The 27,718-nt window shown below is 44.6% G+C and overlaps 1 protein-coding gene across 3 annotated transcripts in view; it reads right to left on the bottom strand.

The window, feature by feature from the left end:
- EPB41L4A (erythrocyte membrane protein band 4.1 like 4A) overlaps nucleotides 1–27,718 on the bottom strand; it is a 205,719-nt gene that overhangs the window by 74,163 nt on the left and 103,838 nt on the right. For all 3 annotated transcript variants that reach the window (XM_084780053.1, XM_084780051.1, XM_084780052.1), the window contains exons 4-10: nucleotides 20,608–20,659; nucleotides 14,513–14,591; nucleotides 9,181–9,278; nucleotides 7,894–8,014; nucleotides 5,878–5,965; nucleotides 3,621–3,709; nucleotides 2,989–3,052 (exon numbers count right to left, since the gene is read on the bottom strand). In XM_084780053.1, the coding sequence (XP_084636179.1) occupies nucleotides 2,989–3,052; nucleotides 3,621–3,709; nucleotides 5,878–5,965; nucleotides 7,894–8,014; nucleotides 9,181–9,278; nucleotides 14,513–14,591; nucleotides 20,608–20,659 (591 nt within the window). The remainder of the gene's footprint in view (nucleotides 1–2,988; nucleotides 3,053–3,620; nucleotides 3,710–5,877; nucleotides 5,966–7,893; nucleotides 8,015–9,180; nucleotides 9,279–14,512; nucleotides 14,592–20,607; nucleotides 20,660–27,718) is intronic.

Here is a 27,718-nt window from a genome sequence, read left to right as displayed (position 1 = left end):
CAATTAAAAATAAAATAACAAAACAAAACCAGTCAGAAAACATAATAGAAAGCGTACATTTGCAATAGCAGTACAAAGCAGTCAAACACATAGAAAGAGGACTTACAAAACTCCAAGCAGGCACGGGTATACCAATATAACAAGAAAATACTAAGTGCAAAAGCACTCACACGCTGAGCATGGTGCCTGCCTATAATCCCAGCACTTTAGAGGCAGAAGCAAGAATCATCATGATTCCACTCCATCTCAAAAACAACTAAAAAAGGATGTACACAACCATATGGGGTATGTCTCTTTATAAGTATATATAGACATACACAAACACATAATACATACACACTAACGGGCAAAAGAAAGTCTATAAGCAATCATACTAAAATGTTAATGATCATTACCTCTACATTCTAGGACTGGATTTTCCCTATCTTCTACCATTATTATGCAAAACCTTTATTCAAAGTTTATATTTTCTGTGGGGTGCAATTTAAACCACAGTGCATTTTGAAGTGTATACAATGCGTGAAAGTATCTCTGAACTTGGCCTCAAAGCACTCAGCACTTGGAGTTAAGTCTCTTTAACCAGACCAGCCGACCAGAAAACCAGCACAGTAAGCATTTCAGCCATTTTTCCAGCTGAATGAGATTACTGTTCCAGGTGATGGGCTTTAAGGGGCTTTTTAATTCAATCTGTGATTACAGTTAGGCCTCCGTAATAATCAACTTAATTCTGCCATTATGCAAATCGCTGCCTCACAGAGAGGGACCTCGGTGGAGAAAGAAGAAGAAAAAAATAGCCCTGCAAGGAAGAACACTCGGCAAATAGAATGTTTTGGTTAAATTACTATGCCTATTTAATAACAAATTCAGGATGAGGTGTGGCGTTGTGCACTTGTAATCTCCTCAGCTGGGAAGCAGGGGAGGGGTAATCAGGAACCCAAGGTCATAGCCAGCCTGGGCTATAAAGAGGAAAACCCTCCGTGGTGACTGAGCAGCTTTGGCGCCTTATTTAAAGGTCACTGACCTCTGCAGGCTTCAAGGAGCCAGGACAGTGGGAAGGGAATGACTCAGGCCCCTGCCAGCATCCATTGCATCTGAAAACTAGGAAGGGCGCAGGCTGAGTGAAGTGCAGAGGAAACCAACTGGCAGCAGTGACTGACACCAGGAAGTGATGCAATGACATCAGCCTTGCTGCCCTGTGTTAGCTGGTAGTAAAGATGTTTAAGAAGCTGAGAGCTCAGGGTACTGGTGGTGGTGGCTCTAGCAATTTCTTCTCCTGTGACAACAGAAGAAATTGTAACGCATTGCAGTGATAACATACACGTAGCTTCTCAAGTGACGTTAATCTGCACATACATACATTAGTGTATCTTTTCAGTCTGACATATCTCAATAGGAGTTAGAAACAAAGTGAAAATTCCCATGCCCTTCAAAAGAAACTATACAATTAGAGCTATATAAAGCTTATATAACTTGGGGACCGCCATTGTCTGAAAAAGTCTGAAATCTCCCATCCTTACAAATTCACCTCAAAACCCAATTTAAATTTCATCAATAATAAGAACCAACTCTTTTCCCCTCCTAGAGCAGTGGGTCTCAACCCCTTAAGGGGTTGAACAACCCTTTCACAGGGGTTCCCTTAGACCACTGGGAAACACAGATATTTATATTAGGATATAGCAGTAGCAAGATTACAGTTATGAAGTAACAACAAAAATAATTTTATGGTCACCACAACATGAGGACTGTATTACAGGGTTGGGTCATTAGGAAGGTTGGGGACCACTCCCTGGAGGAAGAACAGATAGCATCAGTTTCAGACACTGCAGTACACCTCTAAAGTCAGTTCATCAGTCACTTATCAGCTATGAAGGAGGAGTGTCTACACGTGACATGCTCTGCTACATACCACGTTCCCCACATGCGGGGCTGCTACACTGTGCCGACAGCTCTCCGCGCCGTCATATAAGCACTGGCTTACACCTAAAATCTTTCTGGCACCAAAACAAGGTCAATACAGAGCTTGTTGTGGTAGCACACGCCTGCATTCCCAGTGCTTGGGGAAGAGAGGGCGCGGAGAGGCAAGAGGACTACTGTGAGTTCAAGGCTACCCTGAGCTACACAGTAAGAGGACAAACAAGAAAGCATACCAAGAGCCTGTCTGAAAAAGAAGTTATGAAAAGGAGCAAAAGGAGTCAGTTCAATTCCACACTTAGTTTTACTCTGCATGAGGGTAAAACAAAAAGAGACAGAGGGATGTATTCTGTGTTGCATCATCTTTTCGCCCCGCTCATCCTACATGGGTCACGCCAACAGCACAAAAGGCGGCATTATCTCCACAGACAGATAGAAAGGAATCTTCCACACCCTTGCCCTCTTTGGCCAGCTTCTAAAAGTGACTTGTGAGGGTGTGAAAGCAGAGCCTTGTGAGGGTGTGAAAGCAGAGCCACACCCGCACACTGCACCCTCTGTCCTGAGGTGGGCAGGGCCCGCCCCTCCACTTCCGGACTCCCTCGAAAGCATCCAGAATTTCCACCCGGCTCCTTTCATCATGCTCCGTTCATCATGCTCGACAAGTTGAAAACAGCTGATACCCAATAGGTTGTTTTGTGTACTGTCGAGCAAAATGAAGGTGCATTTCTGCAGCTCCACGCCCTTCAGATCACTCGGAATCCCGCCTTCGCAGGCAGGGCGGAAAAGCACCACGCAGAGATGGCGCAGATCACCCTGCTCTCCCTCCACCTAGAAAGCTTCAGTTCCTCTTGCTAACAGGAAAATGGCATTCTCCCATCACTATCTCACTCCTTTCTCTTTCCCTCCCACAGAAATGTGTGTGTGGCACAATCAACCTGGTTCCGTGTGGCTGCAGCTGGAGAAAGTGTGACAGCTTCACTTTGCAAGTGAACTTAAGTTACTAATGAGCAGATGAGACCCTCTCCTTTCACAGTCAAAACAAACAAACAAACAAACAAAAACACAACAACAACGTACGTCTTTCCCCAAGACTCTCAGTTCAAACTGGGTTTCCTTGAAGTGCACCTTTGTAATCCGGGGCCTGAAAAACAAACAAAGCAGACAGTGTTGTGCTTGCTGTTTTCAGGACACTTCATACTTCATAAATTCTGAGAGAGGCATCCAGCAGAAACATATGGAGAAATGCATGCTCTTTTATGCACTGTCGAGGACGCTGCAGAGAATCCCTGGATGGCCTGCGCTCTGGACATCCTCCCTGTTTCTCCACTAACGCACAAACAAGCTTGGAATCCCCAGGCCTTGTGGGTACCACCTTCCAGACATACACGGGGCCACAGCTCCCCAATTTCTCCACTCATTCCCCAGTTAGAGCTAAAAGTCTAGTTAGTCCCAAAGACACGGTCCACCAGCACACAGGAGGCCGGGTGGGAAATTCCTACACAGTTCCATGGACGGGAGATGCCAGAATGACCACAGCTGAAAGTTACAAGGAAGAAACATGCCAACTCTATCCACGTATCTACTCACTACTGAAATGCCCTGAGTTCTTTCTCTCCCAAACCCGTTAGCATACAAGCCAGTGCCTCCCCCCAAAGCCCAATGTATACAGTACACAACTTTAACAATAACTGTCCCCAAGTCACACCTACCAGAAATATTTCCCCACTTGCTTTTTGTTCTTGTAGACAACAACGCCCACTGGAGTTAATCCTAAGAAGTACTCGGACTTGTTTTCTCCCTGGAAAAAGCAAACACACGTATTCCTGAAACCATTATGTTATTCATAACAAAGCTCCTGGTAAAAACTATAATTGGCCATACAAAAAAAATTTGTTGGATTAATATTGGATTTAGGTTTTGAAAGAAATCAAATAAACAATAAACAAAAACTGGCTAAACTAATAGCTAACGTGATGCTCTCCCCCTCCCCCTATCCGTAAGAACATTTTTCTTAGCGTCAATCTACACCCGTAACTTCTGCTCATCAAAGGAACACTGACCAACAGTCGGTCCAATGTTGCTTATGCACTGGTGCTTAAGCCCCGGTGGAATCACCATGCAGCTTAAAATATGGATGAGGACAAGACACCAAATCAGTTCCCTGGATTTTCCAGTAAAGAAGGCAAAGTGTCAAACACACACAGGGACTTCAAACACTTTTGTAACTACACCCTGAGACCCACCGGCTTCCGTCAAAAGCGTTTTTAAGTGGTTTGTCTTGGTTTTGCTCTGTGGTGTGCTTAAAGCTGAGACCCAATTTACTCTGAGAAATTTTAGGCAGGTGCCTGCAGACAGAGGCCCTGGTTTCCTGAGGTCTATCCCGGCCCTCCCTATCTCCGCTGGTAACTTTAAGACTGTCCAAAAACGGGCAAGTGTGACCTCGTCCCATAAACTCTGGAGAACCTTCATTCCCAGGCAATGACAAATCTCAAATAATAAGATAAGATCCTGAAATGACAGGGCCACAGGCCACACTGGGTACCAAGGACATGCACAGAGCTGTCCGCTGAATGGCCTGTAAGCAGAGGACAATTGTTCTGGAAAAACCCAGTCGCTGCCAACTCTGCAAAAATGCATCCTCAGAGGGAAGACCTAACAGACCCAGGTCATTTCCCATAGATTCTCATCACTGCCCTCCCAACATGGAAAACTTGATACAAATCAAAATAAACATTACAGACTCTGAAGCATTTTACAGGAGCCTCTATAAATTTCCTAGGAGGTACATTTAAAAAAAAAAAACAACACCCAAAACCCTACCAAGATTAACAGGGCTGGGGGAGTGGTGTGTGTGTGTGTGTGTGTGTGTGTGTGTGTGTGTGTGTGTGTGTGTGTGTGTGTGCGCGTGCGTGCGTGCGTGTAAGACAACTACTTCATGAAGTTTTGGAGATCTCTTTCTTCCTTCTCCCTTTCCTACTTTCACTGCTTACTATGCAGACTGGGCTAGTCTCAAGTGTGAGACGGTCCTGCCTCCACTGGGGACTACAGCAATGCGAGTACAGTACCCTGCCACCCAGATCTCAGAAGTACTCTCAAAGCGGGCAGCACTTCACTCTCCTCTGAGACCAGCATCTAATATCAGGGAACTTCCGGCTGCTCCACGTTTGAAACATCAACTGACACACTGAATGTGTACTCAAGGATGTTTCTAACTCTAAAAGTAGCGTGAATCAGGGACAGTGGCAGGTGCCCGGAATTCCAGCATTCCACAGGGAAAGACAAGTCTGAGCCGGTCTACACAGCAAGACCCTGAGTGACTGACTCAGAAGACACTCAGGATCCACAGATACGCTATAGGATGAATGCTACAGTGAAAGTGACAGTGGCAGTCAGAGAGAAATGTCTGCAAGGTAAGAGCCCCTGATGCACACAGCTGGCAGGTTTCCATAGCAACTGAAGAAAACTGGCAGAAGTACCTCTATGGACACAATCACTCTCCTGTTGACAGAAAACTGTCCACTCCCAACCCAGATCCACCAACCTCTAAACCAGAACTGTTGCCCAACACCTACTTTACCTGGCAAGACCTTCTTTTCTTTTGTTCTGCCATAAAAATCTAATTTTAGAAAACCTTCCCATTTTCTGTCTAATACCATCAATTACTGGCTGGCTTTAAACCGTTTTGACATTTAGCTAAGCCCTTTGGAACTGTTACGCAGACTGTGTTTGCAGAGCCCATTAATTGTTTTCTACACACGGAAATATAATCCCAGACTTCTTTGTGGAACTCATTAGGGTCTAATCCCCCATAAGAGCTGCCTTGAGTCTGAAAAACACAGGAGGGGGTATCGGCTGCTTGCTAAACAAGAGGACTGCAGCTTCCCCTCAGGGACTTTCTCTGACTTTTTAACCAAAAAAAAAATGTCATCCGCTTAAAATATTTTGCGTTAATTAAATGTTACTCACATAGACAGGGTGGAGGTCAACACCGTACATCTCCAGGGCTTTGGCAGTCCTCAAGTAATTCAGCTCGGCTTCACCAGGCGCCTGGCCCCTACACCCAGAATAAAAGCAGCACCTTATTTTACTGACAGTTACTCCGCTTACAGAGAAGGACACGTCACTGTGTTCACTGGAAACACGAGCAATACTCTGAGCAAATGCAAATGATAACACTTGGTACTTCAGGAAGAGTTTGGCCTTCTGAGTAACAAGAAGGTAATATTTATATTAAGTTAATTTCATTTACCAAATCTGTTTCTGCTCATTACAGTCTAGTCCCAAATTCTCCGTGTATTTAAAAAGTCTCAGTTTCAATACTCTCCCAGGGAGATTACTGAGCATATAAGCATTCAAATGAAGAAGCAGCCACCTTCCCAAGGAGTGAAATGTCTCCACGCACCAGCACCAGCAGCCATGCATCAAGACCAACTGGAGCTGGCTCTATACCAGGCAAGGAGTAGAAGGGCTCCCTACCCAGCAGGGGTCATGCCAGCAGCTCCTGAGCACAGGTGTGGTTTGGAAACACTTAGTTAACATACAGCAACTGTGAAGTGCTTGGCGTGTTCATAATTAAGTAAGGAAATCTTCCTAAGGCCTTTCACTGGTGGTAACACCCAGAAAACACCATTTGCTCTTAATGAGGGTGAGCATCTGCCAGGAATCTCCACAGATGAACTCTGTGTGTGTGTGTGTGTGTGTGTGTGTGTGTGTGTAAAGTGTGTGGGGGGTGACAGCTAACAAAAGATAAATGTCTAAGAATGTCTAAAAATTGAGAAGCGCTCTCTGATGCACTCTGTCACTTCAGCCACTGTGCACTTGGACGAAAGCCTGGGAGAATGTCACACACACAAAAAAACAAACCTACCAAACTCTGATCATGCTTTATTCCTAGGCAAACAATATGGATAACTGGCCACACTGGCACATAAAACACGTACGAGGGCCTTTATCCAAAGCCCCATAATTACAAAACACAGCTATACTTTGAAACTCCTAGTGGAATTAGTATTCGCAGGCAGTGCCCAACACACTGGCCTTTATAACGTGTAACAAGCTCTCTCCTGTCAGCATCCACTTCAGCAAAACCTTACGGCGAAGGACGCTATTTTCAGGCAGGAGGGCTTTCCAGCGCATACTCGCCCACGATGGAGAGCCGGCTCCTCTGACTGCCTTTCAGCAATTGACTTCTGCAGCTGACCACAGAGGCAGATCCACTCAGCAAACATTCTTGCTGAGCAGATTGATTCTACATTTTTTTTCCCCTTAACTTTAATAGATCTGAATCGAAGTCTTTTCAAAGGGGAATGTTACACAAGAAGCAAAAGAGGTGAAGTTAAGCAGTATGGAGGATTTAACCAAAATAGCTATAATTAAATTATAACTTCAGTGCTCGGGGCTAGTAACTGAAAAGTCTTCCCAGGGGAGCATGTGCACTCTCCAGGTGAATGCAGGGTGAGCATAAGCCCGCAGAAGCTCCACACCAGTGTTGTCATGAGCACAGCTCACTGCTATGGCCTACCTAGGAGTTTTGCTTCTAATTCTAAAGACTTTCGTACTTACTACTGGGCAAACCTCAAATACACAAAGGCATGTTTAGCTATTTTCATACAGTTAAATGCATTATAAATACATTATAAGACTTCACGAGATACTAGTGATGGGGGGAAAACTATAAGCCCAGCTATTACAGTGAATCTACTTATGTATGTTACAATAACTAAACCTATACAAAGTCAATTTTCTCTATGGGAATTATGAGAGATGAGAGGTCAGGGGTCATTAATCAAAAAACTGTGGCAACTTCAGGTACTGGGTTTATTGTCTCCTTTATACTATTCAAGATACCTGGGATTTTCAATGAGCATTTACTGTTATGAAAGAAGCAAAAGAAACGGAGTGTTTGGGGCCCAGGTGAGTTTATCACTGGAAACATTTAGCCACCACTGATGAGGGCTGGTGCATCACAAAGCGGGGTCCTACATTAGAGTCTTGTGGATCCTTTCTATGGCCTCTTCCAGGTCTTCCTTCTGATCAGGAACAAACCGGTACTCAGACACATACCCCGCAGTATGCTTATATGGGTCGTGATCTCCAAGCTCAGCTGAAAAAAAAAAAAACGTAATTTTACTCCTAATGTTTCCTTTCCTGTAATTGTCACAGGTAAGGATATTTGTGGGAAATACTTCTAAAAATACAGGAATGGTATTTTTCTATCACACTTAAACGTTGTTCTTCAAATGCCTTGTCAATAACTTCACTAAAACATTACTAAAAAAAAAAAAACTTCACCAAAGACATGTGGGGTATAAACAAATTAGGAGTCAGAAAATAAAGTCTATGTTTTTGCTTTCCCATTATCTTATCCCACTATGATAAGTCTATCATCATCTTATTTCAATTATTCTTATCAGTATACATGAAATTCAATGAGTGTGCACATCATGAGTTCTAGGTTACATATTCTAGGAGTCTGGATATGACCCCATATATCCTCCCAGGCAATAAAACCAAGAGAGCAAGCCTGGCATTCTAAACAATCATGCTGCAGGGGATGCTAACAGAAACACACTACAGCACAGGGTCTGTCCTACCACCATTAACGCAAAGCCGCAAGCAAACCCAGAAAGTTCGGATTAACTTCTTCTGCAACGATATACCTTCTAAGTCCCAACCCCATTCACCTAGTTGGCATTCTGCCTGGGACATCTATTCTATATAATGTCTAGTCCACAAGTGTCTCAAAGACTAAGCTATCTCGATGTTTTCCCCCCCACTCACACTGCATTTGAAACATGCCCAGGTTTAGCCTTCAAAGAGACCAAATAATCCAGAGCCACCTGACACATCCCCCATATTGATCCAGGAAGAGAAGTACTTGAGCACAGAGAGTGCCACACTGGACCTGGTGTGACCACGCTGATGGCAGCGGTGTGGTCTCTGAGACAAAACACAACAGGGATGGACAGGGTCACGGAACTCAAGAGCAGAAGGTAGAATCAAAAGAGATTTTGGCTTTCTACTTAGGAATCAGGGTCAACCCTGAATCTAGAAATGTGCACAGCCTCCTTCAAGGAAAATGTAGCCATCTTCATTTTTGTACCATTTGAAGGGACACTAGTTAAGATCTGACTTGTGAGCAGTTGTGTTTGGTTCTTCAGAAGAGCATCTGATAAGAAGAGCTGCAGAAAATAAACTTACATACAAATAAAAATTCGAATATTTTCTCCAATCACTTGTGAAGCGCACACGTACTGAAGGGGAACCTACCCTGGATGGCATATGCTCCCAGCTGAGCAGCGATGTTGACAGGGCAGGGCAGCCGGCCCTGGAGGGCGTCTTGCTTCACCTGTAAGAAAAACTGATATCTAAAAGAGAAATGGAGAAAGGAGATTAACACTCTCTGGTGCTGCTCAGACTTGAAGCTTCAGGCCCTGACCAGCGAGAGAAAACCCACGCCCACCCTTTTGTGAAGAGGCATGTACGGAACAAACAGGCATGAGACCAACCAAACACATTCTGCAGGGCCACCCTGTGCTACTGGCTTGCCCAGTGGCTCTGCTGCTCGCTGCATCTGTAGCTTTATCGTGGCTACTCAGCTGCCCTAACGGCCAGTATAGCCTCTCAGAATCGGGAGGTCAATTTATGGGGTCAATGTGAAATTTAAATGGGGTGTCACCATCATCAGTAAATGCCACTGTTACGACGTCAACAAATGCTATTCTCAAGGGGACAAAATTACAAAGGCCCTACCTGGATTATACATGCCATCTACAAGGCTCAAAAACCATGTGTACCAGACAAAATCAACACCGTAGTGTATTTCCATCTATCTTCCCACTTACTGAGACTCGGTCCATTGTTTCAGCCCCAGCTCGTCCCATGTTACCTTTTACAATCACAGCGCCAAGAAGCGCTTTCAACACTGTAAAAACTGTAACTCCGTCTATGGGTTTTACATATATCAACCTAGAAAAATCCGAGGCCAGCCCTGTCATCTTCATCCTGTAGATGAGGTCACTGGCCCAGGATCTCGTGACTGGTTGAGCCGCAGAAACAGAACCATAGCCCAAACAACTAGATCCTAGAACTCTCCCAGCCAAGAATGGGCTCTGTTGATAAAGCACTCGCTGAACAAACAGAAGAACCAGACTTTGATCCCAAGAACCTGCACTGAAAATCCAAACACGGATGTGTGCTTATAATCCCAGCTTTCGGGAAGCAGAGACGGGCAAACTCCTAGAGTTCCCTGGCAAACTCTGGCCCAGCCTAATTGATGGGATTCCAGGCCGGTGAGGGAGCTTGTCTACAAATTCAAGGTGGTCAGAGCCTGGGGAGTGACACCCACAGTGACTGCCACTGGGATGAGGAAGGGCAGTGGTTTACAAGGCAGCATAACAAACCAGCATGTCACATCCTGCTGCGGCCGCCATTAGCATGCCCTCCCACACTGGCATCCTTCAGGCTACCCTGTCATCTCCCTTTCTCTGTTAGGTGGTGCTTGATGGTCACTGGGAGAGGCAAAGACAAGAAAAATACATGGATTTTACAAATCATCTGTGATAAACAACCTCTTCTCCAACTGCGTACAGCTAAAGCCCTGTGAGGAAGTCCAAATGCTGGAGGCCACACTGGCCCGTTCCCCGAAGACCACCTATACCAAGTACAGCTGCAGGACCGAGGCAAGACCTCCTCACGGGGCTGCTTCAGGAGCCAGCACACTGTTCTCAGGTCCCATGAGAGAGGCCTAGAAACGCTGAAGAACCATTCCTGACTTCCATGTTCAATCACAAACCATGTGACAGTGTGGCAGGAACAATACTCCTCTCTACCCCTAACCCAGGACCCTTGCATGTTTACAGCCTGGTCTGCCATCCCATGTTTATTCCCCTTCCAATCCTCTCAAGGGTAATGAGCACCTCTTAGAGCAGAGAGGATTAAAAAAAAAATACCCTACAAAAAATTCCTTTGCTCTCAGGTTAAGTTCATGCTGTACAGATAGATGGTGAGATACACTATTACCTCTTCAGCCAACTCTGTTGCCTGAGATCAGGGGTCAGGTAATTAAAAAAAAAAAAAGGATGACTTTAATGCTAAAATCCTATCAAGTACTTTTAGAAAACTGAAATGAGTCTTTTTTTTTTTAAAAGCTCAATCAAAACCCATTACAGAGTTAGAAGTGCAAAAATGCTCTCTTGAAATGACGGGAACCAGCTCTCTCCTTGATTGCATGGAGCATGGAGCACAGCGCTCCACACAGCTACTGAGTGAAGAGCGGGCAAGTGGGCCTATCCAGTCCTAACACGCAAACTGCAGACATGCAGGCTGCAGGACTGTGGGAGGATGAACAGGTATGCCTGGAAAGTTCTGATTAACATACTGGTACACCTGGAAGACCTTTCTCAGGGCTTCATGCTGATCTTTTCTCTATTTCCTGAAGCAGCAAGTGAGACAGCATAAAATCACCATCATTTCCCTTGTTTCAGTTATCCTACCAATCTCCTGAGGACTGACAGAGCCTGCACTGGCCCCAGTCATCTTTCTGTACAGATGCCGGAACCTCGTTTGCCACAAGAGAGCTGAGCGAATAGCCAGGGAGGTCCAAGCAAGGTATATGAAATAACATGATTTTTTAACAACCAGTTTACATGGAAATCCTGTGATTCTTTAAATAGAAAACTGGAATTTAAAAAAAAAAAAGGTTACATAGTTTTCTCAAAATTACACAACCACTTGAATGGAAGATTACACACACAAAAGTTTTCTTTATCTTATATTCATATAAAATTATGGAAAGCTTAAAAACCAATACAGAGTAGGCTGGAACAAGGCTCCACAGAGCAGACTCAAGACAAGCACTCTACTTGGGATTTTTGTTTGTTTGCTTGCTTGCTCTTTGGCCTTGAACTCGTGGCAATCCTTCTGCCTCAGCTTCCCAAGTGTTGGGATGCCCAGCTGCACTTAAGCTTGAAAACACTGAAACTTAGTTTGGAAACACTGGCCACAAAAAATGGTTTTCCTTTAATAGCATAGAAGGGAATTTGGCTTTCGAGTTTGGTTTTAGCTTCTAGCCAGGGAGATGGCTCTGTGTGTAAAACTGCTTGCCCAGCAAAGCTGGTGACTTGAGTTCCACCTCTGCAACCCACACAAATGGCTAGATGACGTGGGAGCCCATGACAACAATCCCAGCATTCCTACCACAAGATGGGAGCCAGAGGCAGGGAAGCATGCTGGGAGCTCGTGGGCCAGTCTGGTCAGGAGTGTGCAGCGCAGAGGCCAAAGCAAGAGAAGACCTGCCTCAGAATAAGGAAGAAAGCTGACTCCTGAGGAGATGCCCTCTGACCTCCACACATAGGCCATGGCACCTATGCACCACACTCAAACGTATACACACACACACACACACAAGCAAGCCACTCACATTTAAATGGTACACACACAACAATCAAAGCTATGTAATGTAATTGGTTTGCTTTTCCATGCCTACTGTATTACAGACCTGTCGATGTAACAACGTACTCATGCAAGTCAATGGTGACATCCCCCACGAACCACAGAGTGATCGCACAGTCAATGCGCATACAGCTTACCTACATTTAACTATGTTTATAGGCATCACCTATAAGCTAATTATGTCATCTAGCTCTTGTGCAGCCTGGCATGAGACCTGAAGGGAAAATGGCTGCACTGACAATACCCTGGGGCCATAAGCATTAGTTGGTTCTGAAGAATTTCGGTTCCCTATTAATACAAGTTAAACATAGGTAAAGAAATGGATTATAAGCCCTTGGTCTTTTCCCTCATCTTACCACAAACATTTTTTGGGAGCTAACACTATTTAGGCATCACCCTCACTGTACTGTCAGAACAAACACAGGATAAACACTAAAAATCCACACTGATTAAGTACTTACCACGGCAAAGGCGCGCATCATCCTACGCGATGCTTATGAAAGCCTTTTGAAACAGACACTGCGTTGGTGTCCATCAAAATGATGGGGTCTCACTTTTTTGTTTTGGTTTTTCGAGACAGGGTCTCTCTGTGTAGCCCTGGCTGTCCTGGACTCGCTTTGTAGACCAGGCTGGCCTTGAACTCACAGCGATCCTCTGCTTCCCCGAGTGCTGGGATTTCAGTGGTGCGCCACTGTGCCCCGCTGACTTTCACTATTTTTAAACAAAATGTCCCTTTGCCACTCTCTAAAGAGCTTATAGATATTAATGCATTTTTATGCCTCTTAGACTTGGTTCCCACCCTGTAAAGCGCTAACATAAATGCCTCCTCTCAGAACAACATCCCTTCTCGCAGAAAGATGTGTGCTAGAAAGCCTGAGCTGGCACTGGCTTCTCAGAGTGCTCAGAAGCGAATGGAGGCAGGTGATTCCGAGGCCTCTGAAGAGGGGGCCTAGGCATGGCAGGTCACAGTGGGATGGGAAAGCCCAGTGAGTCCAACGTAAAGATGAAAGGAAGTCTGAGCAGAACGGCACAAGACCGCAGAGGGAGCTGGGGAAATGGCCAGGTCAATGCAGAGCCTGCTGAGGCAGCATGAGAGCAGGAGTTTGGAACCCTAGCACCCTAGTCACAAGCCATGCACAGTGGTGCACGCCTACAAAGCCACTCCCCGCCCCCCACCCACCCCCGGGGTCACAGAGGCAGACATTTCCCTGGGGGCTTGCCAGCCAGCCTGCCTAGCCAAATCAATGAGCTTTGTGTTCAATTAGAGACCCTGTCTCTAAAATAAAGGAGAGTGATTGCAAAAGACGCCTGACTCCTGGCCTCCGAGTGTGCACGGCCCCCCACACATGCATATGCGTGTACAAAAGGACAGGGTGCCTTTGCTGATACGATTTCCAGTTTTGAACATAACGTATAATGCTTTACTTCAGTCCATGATAAAAGGTCACTGGAAAATTAACTGCTTGAGTTATGACAAATGCTTTGGTTTTCATGAGCAGTTCACTGGTCAAGTGAGTTCACCCGGACACGGTGCTGGTGCAAAGAGCGGGTGCTCGTTAGAAAGCGCTTTCAAATGCTGTGTGGACTGTTTGGTGATCCACCTAATGACTATTAATGAGAAACTCTGTCTTTACTGAAATACTTTTTGGTAATAAAGATAAAACAATGCATTATAATACTGATCTTTTATCTCCCCATTTAATATGAAAAGTGACTATCTTTTTTTCATTTCCTGCAGAGACAAATGAAATAACCTAAGCAGCTGCTATCTCACCTGCAATTAATTAAAGGAAAATAATCAACTTTCTTAATATAAATTTATATGTGCAAAACTAGCACCAAAATGCCCTCCCTTTGCAGCTCAAATGGCTGCTCTTACACAAACACAAAGGCCGAACAATGACATTGAACACCCCGTCACAGCAGATGCCAAATCCATCATCATGTCACCAGGGTTCCTGTCACTTCCCAAACGCATCTATCATGGATCCCCATCTGCCTCATGCGAGCCTAAAGCTTAATCCTTGCAGCAGATGTGGCACGGGGCACGGCTCAGCGCACATTCGAGTGTTTAACCCCATCTCTTAATCCACACTCAATATGGCTTTTCATACCAGCACATTATTCAAAGATGAAGTTAATACTATACCTGGTTATCTCTTCTTTTAGTTTACATGGATCTTCAGCATAGAATTTAATACCAAAATACAAAGTATATGGAGGTCCAGCTTTAAAAAAAAAAAAAAGGGTAAAATCTAGTTATATTTCATATTATAATCAAAGCTGCACTGTAACATGTAACAATTAAGTGTTATATTCACATATGAAGAGTACATTAAATACGAAAACCATCTATTGCGAGCAGCTGACAGTTCATTTATATACAAATTATATTTTAAGCTTCACACTCTCGTATCAAATAATGTTAGTATTTACCTTAAGGTATAATGTGTATCCACTGACATAATCTGTGTGTGTGTGTGTGTGTGTGTGTGTGTGTGCATGTACAGTATATGTTTGAGTTAGCGTCTCTAGTTCTGGCTGGTCTGACTGGAACCTGCTTTGTAGACCAGGCTGGCCTTGAACTTACAGAAATCCCCTTGCCCCTGTGTCCCCAGGGTTGGGATTAAACTACCCTTATGTGCCACCATGCCCGGCTCTTATATACTTTTTAAAACTATTGATGGTTTTGAATTTAAGCTGTTTGCTAAAATGGAATGTTCTTTACTTGGGGCTGGGGAATGGCTCAGTGGGTAAGAGAACTCACTGTACACGCAAAAGGATCTGAGTTCAGATCCTGACACCCACGTAAAAAGCTGGGTGTGACTGCACCTGTGTCCATAGCCCCGCACTGTGTAGGGCTGAGACAGAGGGGTTTCTGGGGCTCTCTGCCTGCCACTCTAGCTCCTGGTTCCCTGAGGGACCTTGTCTCAAGAGAGAAGACAGAGTGATAGAGCAGGACACCTGACATCCTCTTGTGGCCTCTACACATGTACATAGTCACATGTACACACAACACATGCATGTGAGTGCACAGGCACATATGTGAGCACACACACATGTGTACACATGCATACAACACACACAATGACATTTATAAAATATTTCTAAGGACACAAGAACACAAAATGGAGATGGCATGGTTCAAGGCTACTGAAAACAGGAACTGAATTCTGGGTACATTCTCATTCACACGTAAACACAAAAGCCACATAAGGCCAAACATGCCACAATGTTACTAGTTCTTATGGCTGGTTGGACAGTCTATGTACAATTTTTATCAATTAATATCTTGAATTATTCATTACTGAGGAAGGATGAAGTAGAGAGATCGTTTTCATAATCAAGAAAGCATGTTGACAAATAAATGATTTTTTTTTTAAATCTACAATTATCAAGGAACAGTTTTTCTAAACTTTTCTGTAAACAAACTATAAACAATACTGAACAGCAGGGAGACTGTGTTAATGAGATACAGCCACAGGACAGTGTCAGCGAGCCACAGCCACAGGACAGTGTCAGCAAGCCACAGCCACAGGACAATGGACCAGCCCCAGTGTATTCAAACAGATGTAGATTTGCAGGTGCTGGTGAGGACCGGGTGGCTAGTCTACAGTCTTGAGCACAGAAACCTGACACTTCATAGGGGGGGAGGGGAATATGTTTTTTGTCCCAGGAAATACACATGAGAAAGTCTAAAGTGAAGGAAATGCCGAGAAGAGGAGGTAGCAGCACTCTGCAAACTGACCAGCTCGAACTTCCTTAATCATGTCTATTCTTAATAAAAACAAGAAGAGAAGCCATGTGATGGCCAGTATCTGCTGCATTCTCAAACTACGCTATTTTTGTTTAGATTCATTTATCTTATGTGTGTGAGTATTTGCCTACATATATGCGTGCATACCACGTGCATGTCTGTTGCCCTCAGAGGTCAGAATGGGTCAGAGCCTGGAAGTACAGTCCACTGGGAAAAGCCACACGGATGCCAGGAACTCAACCCAGGTCCTCTATAAAGCAGCCAGTGCTCATAACCACTGAGTCATTTCTCCAGCCCCTCAAACTATTCTAAACATATATATTATAAAAAAAAAAAAACCAAATCCTCAAGTACACAAAAAGGTACTTCTTACTCATTTTCCCCACACACAGAAGAACTAAGTCTATAGACAACAAAAACAAAAATGTGGAAATTTAGAAACAAAGCCTGGAATTGCACAGGTAAACATAAATAAACACTGTGCACTAGTAGGAAGGTCCCTTGGGCACCGCTCTGTTGTAGTTCGCTGTTCCTACAATGATTTCTTACTTCAGAATGAATGGATGTGGTCTGCCCTGTTTGCAAAACTGTGAACGTCCACGCTGGCCGCAATTGTTAATAGAGCCAGCATGCTTTGTTTTCGTTTGAAGACAGGCTCCCATGCAGCTCAGGCCGCCCTCAACCCCGCTGCACAGCTGAGGTTAGCTTGAAGTCCTGTCTTCACCTCCTGCTGTACCCTTTAAAAAAGAGGTTTTTTTTACTTGACTGTCAGTGTTGCAACTGATTGTTTCAACAAAGGCTCTGCCCCGCAGACAGAAAGCATGAAACATGTAACTGGTACGTAGAAACTCTAGTCTACTTCCATTTTCAGTCAAACGAATGACGTCGTAACTTAAATGAATGAAGCCATAACTTCAAAGCCCTGGGAAAGAAACTGTAATAAAAATACAGTTAATTTCTAATATACGAACCATGTCATTGGCTAGTCTCGCACACATGTTTCGTGGTGTTCTTCCAACGCCCTATTAATTGCATACATGGGGCATCAAGAGCTGGCCCATCCTGTCCTTCATTTCTGCCTTCCTTCATGAGTTACTTCTTACATTTGCTTTTTAAAAAAATGTACATTTTAAAGCCTTTGCTCTAATTTCCTATCAGTATTCCATATATTTTGTTTCTACATTTATTCAGTATGTATGCTTATGTGATACAATCATTGTTTGTATTTCCGACACACTACCACCCCTGAACACAGACACCAGGGAGGCAAGACTGTTAAATATTTAGAAGAGCCAGGAAGTCCCGGCATGGCTGATGGTCTGTGTCAATCAAGGTCTGCTCCTGTGCGGCGGCTGAGCTTGGCGGGGGGGGGGGGGGGGGGGGGGGGGGGGGCAGGGAGGCACACAGGCCGCTGAGATGTACATAAAGGGAAGAGGCAGTCTATAGAGTGCAGAGCTACTTTCATTCTGTGAGACATGACAGATGACCCCTATTCACCCAGCACAGGCGTTTCATCTGTGTCCAGTCATGAGCAGCTAAACAGAAACTTGAAAAAAAAAATGCACAATGAAAAAACTCAGCTTGACTTAATTTTAAGGCATACAAAGGGGGCTCCGGTCACCCCGTGTTGCTGAGTGCAGTGGCACATGCCTTGAAGCCCAGCGCTCAGGAGGCAGAGACCAGTGGATCTCTGTGAGTTCGAGGCCAGGCTGGTCTACAGTGAGTTCCAAGTCAGCTAGGGATATACAGTGAGGTCCTATCTCAAACAACAACAACAACAATTCCTGAATAGCTCATTCTTGGCCCCAGCCTGGAAAGCAACCAAAACAGGTGAAGGTCTGCGGAAACAGGCAGCCTGCCTGAAGCCACAGGAATGAAAATCAAGCCCGCCCATTCCTAGTACTCGGGGTTGAGTGTCCACAGGCTTCTACCATCTGGGAAAACAGACCTTTGGAACAAAGTCTCATCTGGAGCACCTGGTAGAGAGTTCTACAGCCCTGGAAACGATCGTTTCTAAGCCAATATATTTCTAGGCAGAGACTTTCTGGCTTCTTATTGTAAGACCAACTACAAAAATGAAGTGCTGGTGAAGCAAATCACTTAGTAACACGTGAAACCCATCTATTCAACAGGATCAACATTGAGAAACCAGTAAAGTGAAGCTATTACCATTTTGTTTTAAACCAAAAACCATGTAGGAGCCAGACAGTGGGAATTCCCACAGTCAACTTTCACAAAAACTAAGTGTTGGTGCTTTAATGATAATTGTGATTTCCACATAGTTTAGGGCAAGTAAATCCAGGTTTACCTATGAGAGTCTTGGTGACTAGAAATGGCCACCCTCTTTATGGCTTCCCACACTGACTCTGCTGTCTTCCTTCACTACCAACATGAGATAAAACAGAAAACTTCTTCAGCTGAGATCATGTTTTCTACTTATGACACACATTAAGTCTTTAGCACTGCTGCATTTGGAGAACAAAATAGTATTGCTTCTTACAACGCTGTAATAGAATATTTTCGTGAATTACACAGAAACCTTAAATGCAAACAGGCATGTTTTAATAATTCATTTTAAAGTATTTTTTAAATTTTATTAATTTATTCAGATTACAACTCAATTGTTATCCCATCACTTGTATCCTCCCATTCCTCCCTCCCTAAGGGCTGGAGAGATGGCTCAGCGGTTAAGAGCACTGGTTACTCCTCCAGAGGTCCTGAGTTCAATTCCCAGCAACCACATAGTGGCTCATAACCATCTATACTGGGATCTGATGCCCTCTTCTGGCCTGCAGGTGTACATGCAGACAGAGCACTAATATACGTCTTAAAGTAGTTTCAAAGGCTTACTTATTTTTATGTGTATGCGTGTTTTGTCTGCATGTATGTATGTAGACCACATGTGTGCCTGGTCCAGGGAAACCCAAGAGACAGCATTGAGTCATCTGGAATTGGGGTCACACAGGTTATGAGGCATTGTCTAGGAGCTGGCAACAAACCTCGGTCCTCTGGGAGAGCAGCCGGTGCTCTAATCACTGCCTTGTTTTTAAAACAAGGACTTACTCTGTGGTTCAGGATGGCCTGAAACCAGTATGTAGCACAAGCTGGCCTCAACCTGTGGCACCCTCCACGCCTCAGCTTCTTTAGTACCAGGCTGATAGGTCTGAACCACCATGCTCCACTCAGTAGTTTACTTTATTTTTATTACCTCAGGTTTTCCTTATAGGGGAAATATGCAAGATTACTTTAAAATAATTTTCCCTGAAATTTTTCTGAATCTCTGGTAATTACTATTTTAAATTTATAATTATATATAATATATAACTATATATAATTTTATAATTTATAAACTTTGGTGATTTCCACCAGAGACATAGATGCTGATGTTCCGAGACTCTGCACTTGCTCCTGGTGGTCCTGCAGTTCTGGGCTCCCAGTTCCTTTCTGAGGTGTGGCTGCATTCCTGTGCTGGGATCCATGAAGGTTCACACACCCGATATCACCACAGAGAAAGGGCCCACAGGCATGGGAGGAATGGGGCCCGAAAAGGCAGAAGGGCCCACCAGGGTCTGACTGGCAGTCAGTCACAATTTAAACATAATGGTTCCTTGGCTACAGAGGCCAGTCTGGGATAATGAAAAATCACATGTGTGATGACAGTTACAGCAATGTGAATTATTTAAAGCCTGTGAATCACACACAAAAATGTTTGAATTTTTTTGTTGTTGTTGTTGTTTTCGAGACAGGGTCTCTCTGTGTAGCCTTGGCTGTCCTAGACTCACTTTGTAGACCAGGCTGGCCTCGAACTCACAGCGATCCGCCTGCCTCTGCCTCCCAAGTGCTGGGATTAAAGGTGTGCGCCACCACCGCCCGGCTTGTTTCAAATTTTTAACTTCTATAATTTTACCACAAAAATTTGTAAAGGATTATTCTTTTGCATACCTAAGCTTGTGCGTGTGTTTATGAATAAAACCTTAGGTGTGGATATTAAGATTAAAGAATATGTATTTAATTACAACAACTCCTCTAATTACTTCATATTGATCATTCCAAGAGCTAACTTCTGACAAGGAATGTTCTCTCTCTCTCTCTCTCTCTCTCTCTCTCTCTCTCTCTCTCTCTCTCTCTCTCTCTCCCTCCCTCCCTCCCTCCCTCCCTCCCCTCGCAAGTCACAGAAACTTTTTCAGGTCACAGGGTAGGAACAAACTCCTTTCTCTCTACCTTTCCCCTTTTTAAGGTCAAGTTTTAGAGACAGATAGAAAAGTCACAAACCAAAAGTGGATGTGTCCCTAGGGCACATTCAGTCCTGTGATAAGATCCATTGGGTATCTGATTAAATTAAGGCCATCCCAAACCTGAGAGAGCGCCACCCCGCACACAGCTGAAGAGCTGTCCTCTGGTCCTACTGCTCCCCCACCAGCAGCAAACTAATCACAGATGCTTCACCATACCCAAGCCCTCTCACAAGATTAGAACCAAATACCTACTGTTGATCAGCTCCTTGTGCTCTGCCAGGGTTTTTGCAGGATCCAGCCAGTACTGTGGGGCAGAAAGGGAGAATGACAACAGTTAGATGCTTTCCACTGGCCCTTCTGAAGTGTCACTCAAAGGATATTTAAATATTTGACAAGCAAACACTTAATCATTTGTCATGTCACACCCACAAACACACAAAGGGGCATGAAAGAAAGAGAAGGGCACTTGCTGCTGGAATCCAGGGAACAGCAGAGAAGCGATGCTTCTGAGCTGGGCTGTACTCACTATAGGGTGGGTAACAGCCAGACGCCTACGAATGAGTTGTGCTACCTGAAAGGCAGTGGCCACAAAGAATACCCCCTGTATTTCCAAAGTCCTCCCTCATGGCGCCCAGAGTCATATCTCCCTATAAAATGTCTCTAACCTCTTCATCAGCTGTCCCAGACCTGTAACAGCCACCTACTCAGTATTAGGAAGAAAGCAATCAAGTTAACTCAAATCGTCATCGGAATCCAAGAGGGACGTTCAGCTCAGTTGAGGACCTGAATCCTGGAGCATCCGTGGAGATAACTCTCTGGGTCTCCATCACCATGCAACAGGCGACAAAGAACAAAAAGACTCTGAACATCCCCCACAGGGCTCCCACAGGTTACATAGAGTGGCCCACATCAAGTCTTTTTTTCCTTGGGTTTTTTATTTGTTTGTTTGTTTTGGAGGTTTTATGTTTTATTTTTGTTTTTGTTTTTGGTTGGTTGGTGTTGGTTTTTCGAGACAGTATTTCTCTGTGTAGCCTTGGCTGTCCTAGACTCGCTTGTAGCCCAGGCTGGCCTCAGGGTTCCATGGGAGGCTCTGAAGGGCCTGTGGGGGTAAAGAGATGGGGCCCCTCCACCATCTCTGCTCAACAAATACGAAGGACCACACACCACACACTCAGGAGCCATCTTCATTTGCCTAAATAAGGCACCATTCCTACAGCAAAGAGGGAGGACCTGGGACCTTGCAATGATGGCGCCAAACTCCTGGAATTCCTGCACTTATCCTGGTGAGATCACTCAGTTCCCCCAGACAGTTGGGAGAAGTCAAGGGGATATAAGAAAAGTCCAGGAGAACCTACCTACCTGTGTTTTCTTCCCTTCCCTTGGGTGAACCATTATCATAAACAGTGATTCTAATATGTCATCCAATTGCCTTACCTTCTATTTCAAAATATATAAGGTAAGTGTTCATAGGAAGTGTCCCATTAAGTCACGTCACTGCAGCACTAGCCTCAATTCATCTACGCCCGTCTGGACACACACCTACTTAAAGTGGCACTCACCCACCTGGCCTTCGTGGCTTCTCGTTTTAAAAGGTCATCTTTAAAGCAGAAGAGGTGTTTGAAGCAGGGCTGTTCTGGGAAGCCCACAATGACTGAAGACGCTTGCCTTGGTGCTGAAACCCTGGCTCGTGGGGAAATGCTGGCTCTCCGTGTACAGCAAAATCAACCCACTGTTGCTATGTGCTTGGATACAAAACACCCTCCTCCTCCTTTGCTCACAAAGCTAAGGGTTCTCCCAATGAAATGGAAACATAGAGTAGATGGGCCGTTTCTTTCTTCTGGTGTTAAATAAAAAGGTCTAAGGCCGAGGAGACGGTTCAAAGAATAACCGTGCAAGCCTAAGCGTGCTACACGCAACATGCGCGTGACCATACTCATACTCACATGTCACACTCATGTCTTCACGTGCATACATGGGGGGGTTAACAAATACTTCTTGTAAAATTCAAGCATGTCTATGTTTCCTTCAGAGGGAAGGCTAAAGAAACACAAATGCCCACTTGACAGTTGCTTAGGTTTCTATTGCTACAAAACAAATTATTTTTTTTTTAAAGTGAGGCTTAAAACAATACTCATTTATTAGCTCAGAGTTCTTCAGGTCAATGACTCTCTTTTCTCTGGGTGTCACCAGGCTGGGCTCAAGATGTCATCATGGCTGGTGACCCATCCATAAGAGCCCATAAGAGAGAGTCCTGGAGGCAGGTGGGCCCTTAGAGGATCTCCTCATCTTCACAGAGGTCAGGAGGTCAAAGCACTCCAAAAGCTGGGTTTTAATTTTTGGCCTCACATCACACACAACAACACGAAGAGTGGCCAGAAAAGGAACTAGGGGAGTGGAACCGGAGACTGAAGCCAGCAAGGAGCCAATGGGAATAATGCTTCTAGACTTTACCTTCTAAAATGAGTACAGGTGTCAGATTTGATAGACTCTTCAGTTCAAGGCATTTTGGGTAATAAACTGCTTCCTAGTGTTTATTTTTGGCTAGTATGCAAGAACGTAAAAGTGGTCTATACTAAGGGTGCACCATGATGCTCAGTGTGTGGACACTGTGTTGTTCTGTCTCCAGTGTTTTTCAAACACTGGAAAAGCCATGAAAAGAAAACAGGAAGGAAGCTTTGATCTCATCAGGATAGGAAGGAATGCTTGGTGTAGCAGGCAGAGCACAGTAATGATAATCTGTACAATTTAACCTCTATCCGTGAGAATGGTTGGATTTTTATGTAAAAAAGCACAATAAATTTCCTGAGATAAGATGGAAATAACAATCTTGCACAAAGCAAAGAAACGTGAGATTCAGGCAAAGGCCATACAATCCGCTCCCTGCACGGCTAAGACGCTAAGCGCCCACCCAGAGCTTGCCAGGCGCAAATCTAATTTTATCAAAATGGAAGGCAGAGGTGACAGAGGTCAGACAATGATAAATGCTCCGGGACGCAAATAATAAACACAGTCTACCAGGTTCCAGAAGCCAACATCCTGAAATACAAAATCCACTCGTGTTCAACCAAGGGAAAGATACGACCTTGGAACCAAAGCAGATACAGTCTGATGGCACTTGTCACCACTCCTCCTCAGCAAGCAGCCAAACACAGCAATGTCTGGCCACACTAAACATACCCAAGAGGAAAGGGGACACAGAAATTTGCTACTGAGTACAATATCCCAGCCTTAATGTTCTGGATGTAAGCTTTACGCTACATCACTATTCACATCCTTTGCATGTCACACCAGGCTCTGTCCTGGGAAGTTAGATAGGCCTCTAACCTCAAGGTACTTAAAGCCTAGCTAGTGACACACAGACCCCCGAATTATAATGCAGGGCATGAGAAAATGCGCACGAGTACATATGTGATATTAAAATTAGACACGGAGAAAACTGCAAGGGAAATGCAAAGACTTTATAAGATAAAAACCCTGAACAGTTGTTCATAAAAAAAAATCCTCAAGACTTATGCATTGTTATGAAACACATGTCAATCGCCTCAACCGCCCGTGTGCTTGTGTTTGTGGTGTGTGTATGTTTGTGTGGTTACATGTGGAGGCTGAATGAAGGCCCATGTCAGATGTCCTCCTCGACTGTTCCCCTGATTTTTATGTATTTCTATATTTTTACTAATTGAGGATTTCAGACAGTCATACTATGTATTTCTCTCATATTCCTTTCTAACTCCTCCTCCTCCTAACTTCCCAGATCCACCTCCAGTCTCCTCCCAACTTTGTGTTCCACCTCATTTTTTTTTTTTTTTTTTTGAGACAGAGTCTCTCACTGAGCCTGGAGGTCACTAGCTTGGCTCAGCTAGCTGGCCAATGAACTCCAGGGATGTGCTTATCAACCCATAGCCTAGAGTCACAGGCAAGCCTCACCCTGCCCAGCACTCACGGAAGTGCTGGGGAACCCAACTGAGGTCCGCATGCTTGCAAGTCGGGCACTGCCCAGCTGAGCTATCTTCTCCCTAGCCCTCCTCAACTGCTGTCTTAGTGTTTTAAGTGATAACACTCTCCTTTGCAAGAGAGCACTATATTGAAACGGATGCTGCCCATCAGTATTCATGAAGCATGATGCTGTGGTTTGGGTACCATTTGTCCTCTCCTAACACTCTTGATGGAATTTGGTCCCCAGAACTGAGAGAGAGCGAATTTAAGGCAGGGTTAGTTCATGAGGCCACCCTCATGAATGGATTAATGCTGTTTCCTGGGGTGAGTTACTTATGGGAGCAGGGTTGTTAGGAAGCAAGGCTTCTCTTCCTGCTTTGTCTCTTCCTCCTGTTCACCCATTATGACACAGCACAGGTCTTGCCTCATCTTCGATGTCTAGCCCCTTGGACAATACACCAAACTAAATCTTTTTGGTATAATATACCAGTCTCGAGTACTCTACCATAGCAACCAGGCTGACAGATGAAAGGAAGGAAGGAAGGAAGGAAGGAAGGAAGGAAGGAAGGAAGGAAGGAAAGAAAGAGAGAGGGGGGGGCTTAGTCTTCTCAAGAGATAAACACAAACTCTGGGACTGTGCTGTGTGATGCTGAGCACCTTGGGACTGTGCTATGTGATGCTGAGCACCAGGGTGCCGTGTTTCTGGACTGGGATGGGTGTGCTGCCATCTTGCCTACCCAGATGGTTCCAAAGAGAAATAGTGTTCTTAGGAAAATCTCTCAGTCTGATATCACTTTCCCCTCCTCAAGTCTCTCTACTTAAAACTCTCTCTTCTTTAGTGTATACACACACACACACACACACACACACACACACACACACACACACACACACACTATATCCACAAAATGGACTAGATCCTATTCTATACAAAGATAGCAATAAGTCAAAACACACCTTTCTGTCTCTTCCTCAGTTCATGCAGCCTGCTTATTAACATAAGCCCTAAACACCAGTTATTCAGCAAGCATGGCCGCTGCCCTCCCTGCTCTTACTCTTTCCCCAAGATATATGTATGTGGCAAGTAGCAAGGTATCCTCCCTTGACCAGCCTGTCAATCTTAAGAACAGCACTGGCGTAACTAGGAGAAAAATGACAGAGCCTTCATTGTCTCTGACAGTCTTGGCTAAACGCTCTGGGCTTCTTTCATCCACCTTGGCAGATAATGTCACGGTTTCATCCATTTTCTAGGTAACGGTCTGAGAAATAAATTTTCAAATTTTAATACAGTCCACTAAATCAATATCCCAACCTTCAAAGTATATACTCAATCAGGGTCTAACAGTTGCTAACTGTTCATCTGGAGTCTCCTTAGAGCTTCACAATTTAAAGGAAGAACAGGCAGCCAACAATGAGAGAAAGAGTTGCCATGTCTTGGGTAGCGGTGAATGCAGACTTGAAACTGGTCGGTGTGCTCAGTTCTAAAAGGGACGTCTGTATCACCCCCGTGAGGCTCGAGGGACATCGAAAAGAGGGAGGGAAAAAGGAAGCAAGGGCTAAAGGGTAAGACGTGAACGTGGCATGGCTGCCGCACTCTTGGACTCACAGCAGCTGCAGTGACCTGCACATGCCACCACTTTGTCATGCATGGCCCCGTCCCTCACTAAAGGAACAGGAGCCGCTAATGGCTCCTGGGGATGGAGGGATCATTTTCGTCAGTGGTGCCAACGTTGATAAGTCGCAGGTGTTCCAGTAAGTAGCCTTCTTCTCGTATTCAGGCATTAATCACAATTAAACTCAGTGAGTCAATGACACAAAAAGATATCAAAGTAGGAGGAAGGATTGTTGGGATAAAAGTTCGCAAAGGTAGAGGCGAAGGAGGTGAGAAAGGGTTAAAATGGCTAAAACCCATCATATGTGTATGCATGTGTGTGTGTGTGTGTGTGTGTGTGTGTGTGTGCATATGAGAGAGAGAGAGAGAGAGAGAGAGAGAGAGAGAGAGAGAGAGAGAGAGAAGAAAAGGAGGGAGGGAGGGAGGGAGGGAGGGAGGGAAGGAAACTGTCAAAGAATTAAAAAGCTTAACTGTATTTTAAAATGGGTATAATGATTCCTTTAAGAACTTAGGAACAGCTGGGCATAGTGGCGCATGACTTTAACCCCAGCACTCAAGAGGAAGAGGCCAGCTGGGACTACGTAGTGTGATCTGTCTCAACAAACAAACAGCAAAGGAACTTAAGAATGCTACGTAGTTTCAGAACATAACATTTGTATTCTCCAAAGTTTTCTTTCTCTTTTCCTTGGTTCTGGGGACTAAATATAGGGTCTTCGGTATGTTTCACAAACTCTTTACCACTACATACCAACCCCCCCCCTTTTTTTTTTTACTTCTTATTTTGGAAAAAAAAAAAAAGACCTCACTAAGTTGCCTGGCCTAGCCTTGAACTCATTCAGCATGCAGTCCAGGCTGGCCTTGAGTTTACCGGTCTTCTGCTTCAGCCTTGCAAGTGGCTGGGATTACAAACCCATGGCATCAGGGGGGCTTAATTCTGCTTTCTGCAAACCAAAAGATTGTGACATGTATTTTGTTGCCCTTGTTGTTGTTGTTAAAATAACAAAACAAAAACAAAAAATAACAAAACAATTTCTTGACTTAAGTCAAAAGAGTATGAGTCGCAAGAGCCACAAAGATCTTAAAAAAAAGAAAAGAAAAGAAAAGAAAAGAAAAGGGGCAGAACAGGCCATCCCTGGGAGTTTAAGACTCGACATAATTCACACCTGCAGGCCAAGAAGTCCAGGGCTGTGTCAACAGCTATCTGCGCTCTTCTCTGCCTCTGGGTACAGATCCCAAGGCCTCCAAGCAACACTAGCAGCTTGTGGCTTTAATTTGCTCCTTGGTCTGAGGATTACACCGGAGCAATTTCTCAGTGTGGACAAAAACAATAGTCTGTCACTGGCGCCATCTGCACAGAGGGAGGGGCCCCCACCTCTCAGCAGAAGTGGACTGGCTCCTCATAAAGGACACTGCCACTCCCCCATCATTGTCACTCACAGAGCCTGGCACCACTCGGGGATTAAAGAAATGATGCCAACAAGGGACTTACTGGATTTAATGGCATCTATTTCCAATATTGTTATAGGCCAGGTACTACTGAAGACTACAGGGGTTTCCTGGTTTAGTCTCTTAATACCTCTGCGCTATATAAACTGCCACAGTTACCATCTAACATGAAGAAGCAAACACTGAGTGGTTAACTTGTCCTACAGTGCAGACCAGTCGCTTCTAAGAGCTGATATTCTACTCTCTGGGAGGGTCTGGTTAGAAGCCTTAATTTCAAGACCCCTACTCTGAGCCACCAAGTCCTATTTCCTTGGCTCTCTCTTCTCCCGCTCTGACCACATCAAGACACCAGTGATCCCGGTGGCTTTGCGC

The sequence above is a fragment of the Acomys minous genome, assembly GCF_964271855.1.
Source record: "Acomys minous genome assembly, chromosome: 4".
In the NCBI taxonomy this organism is placed as follows: domain Eukaryota; kingdom Metazoa; phylum Chordata; class Mammalia; order Rodentia; family Muridae; genus Acomys; species Acomys minous.
The sequence above is the reverse complement of the archived record's forward strand: the minus strand, read 5'-3'. Positions and strand labels throughout refer to the sequence as shown.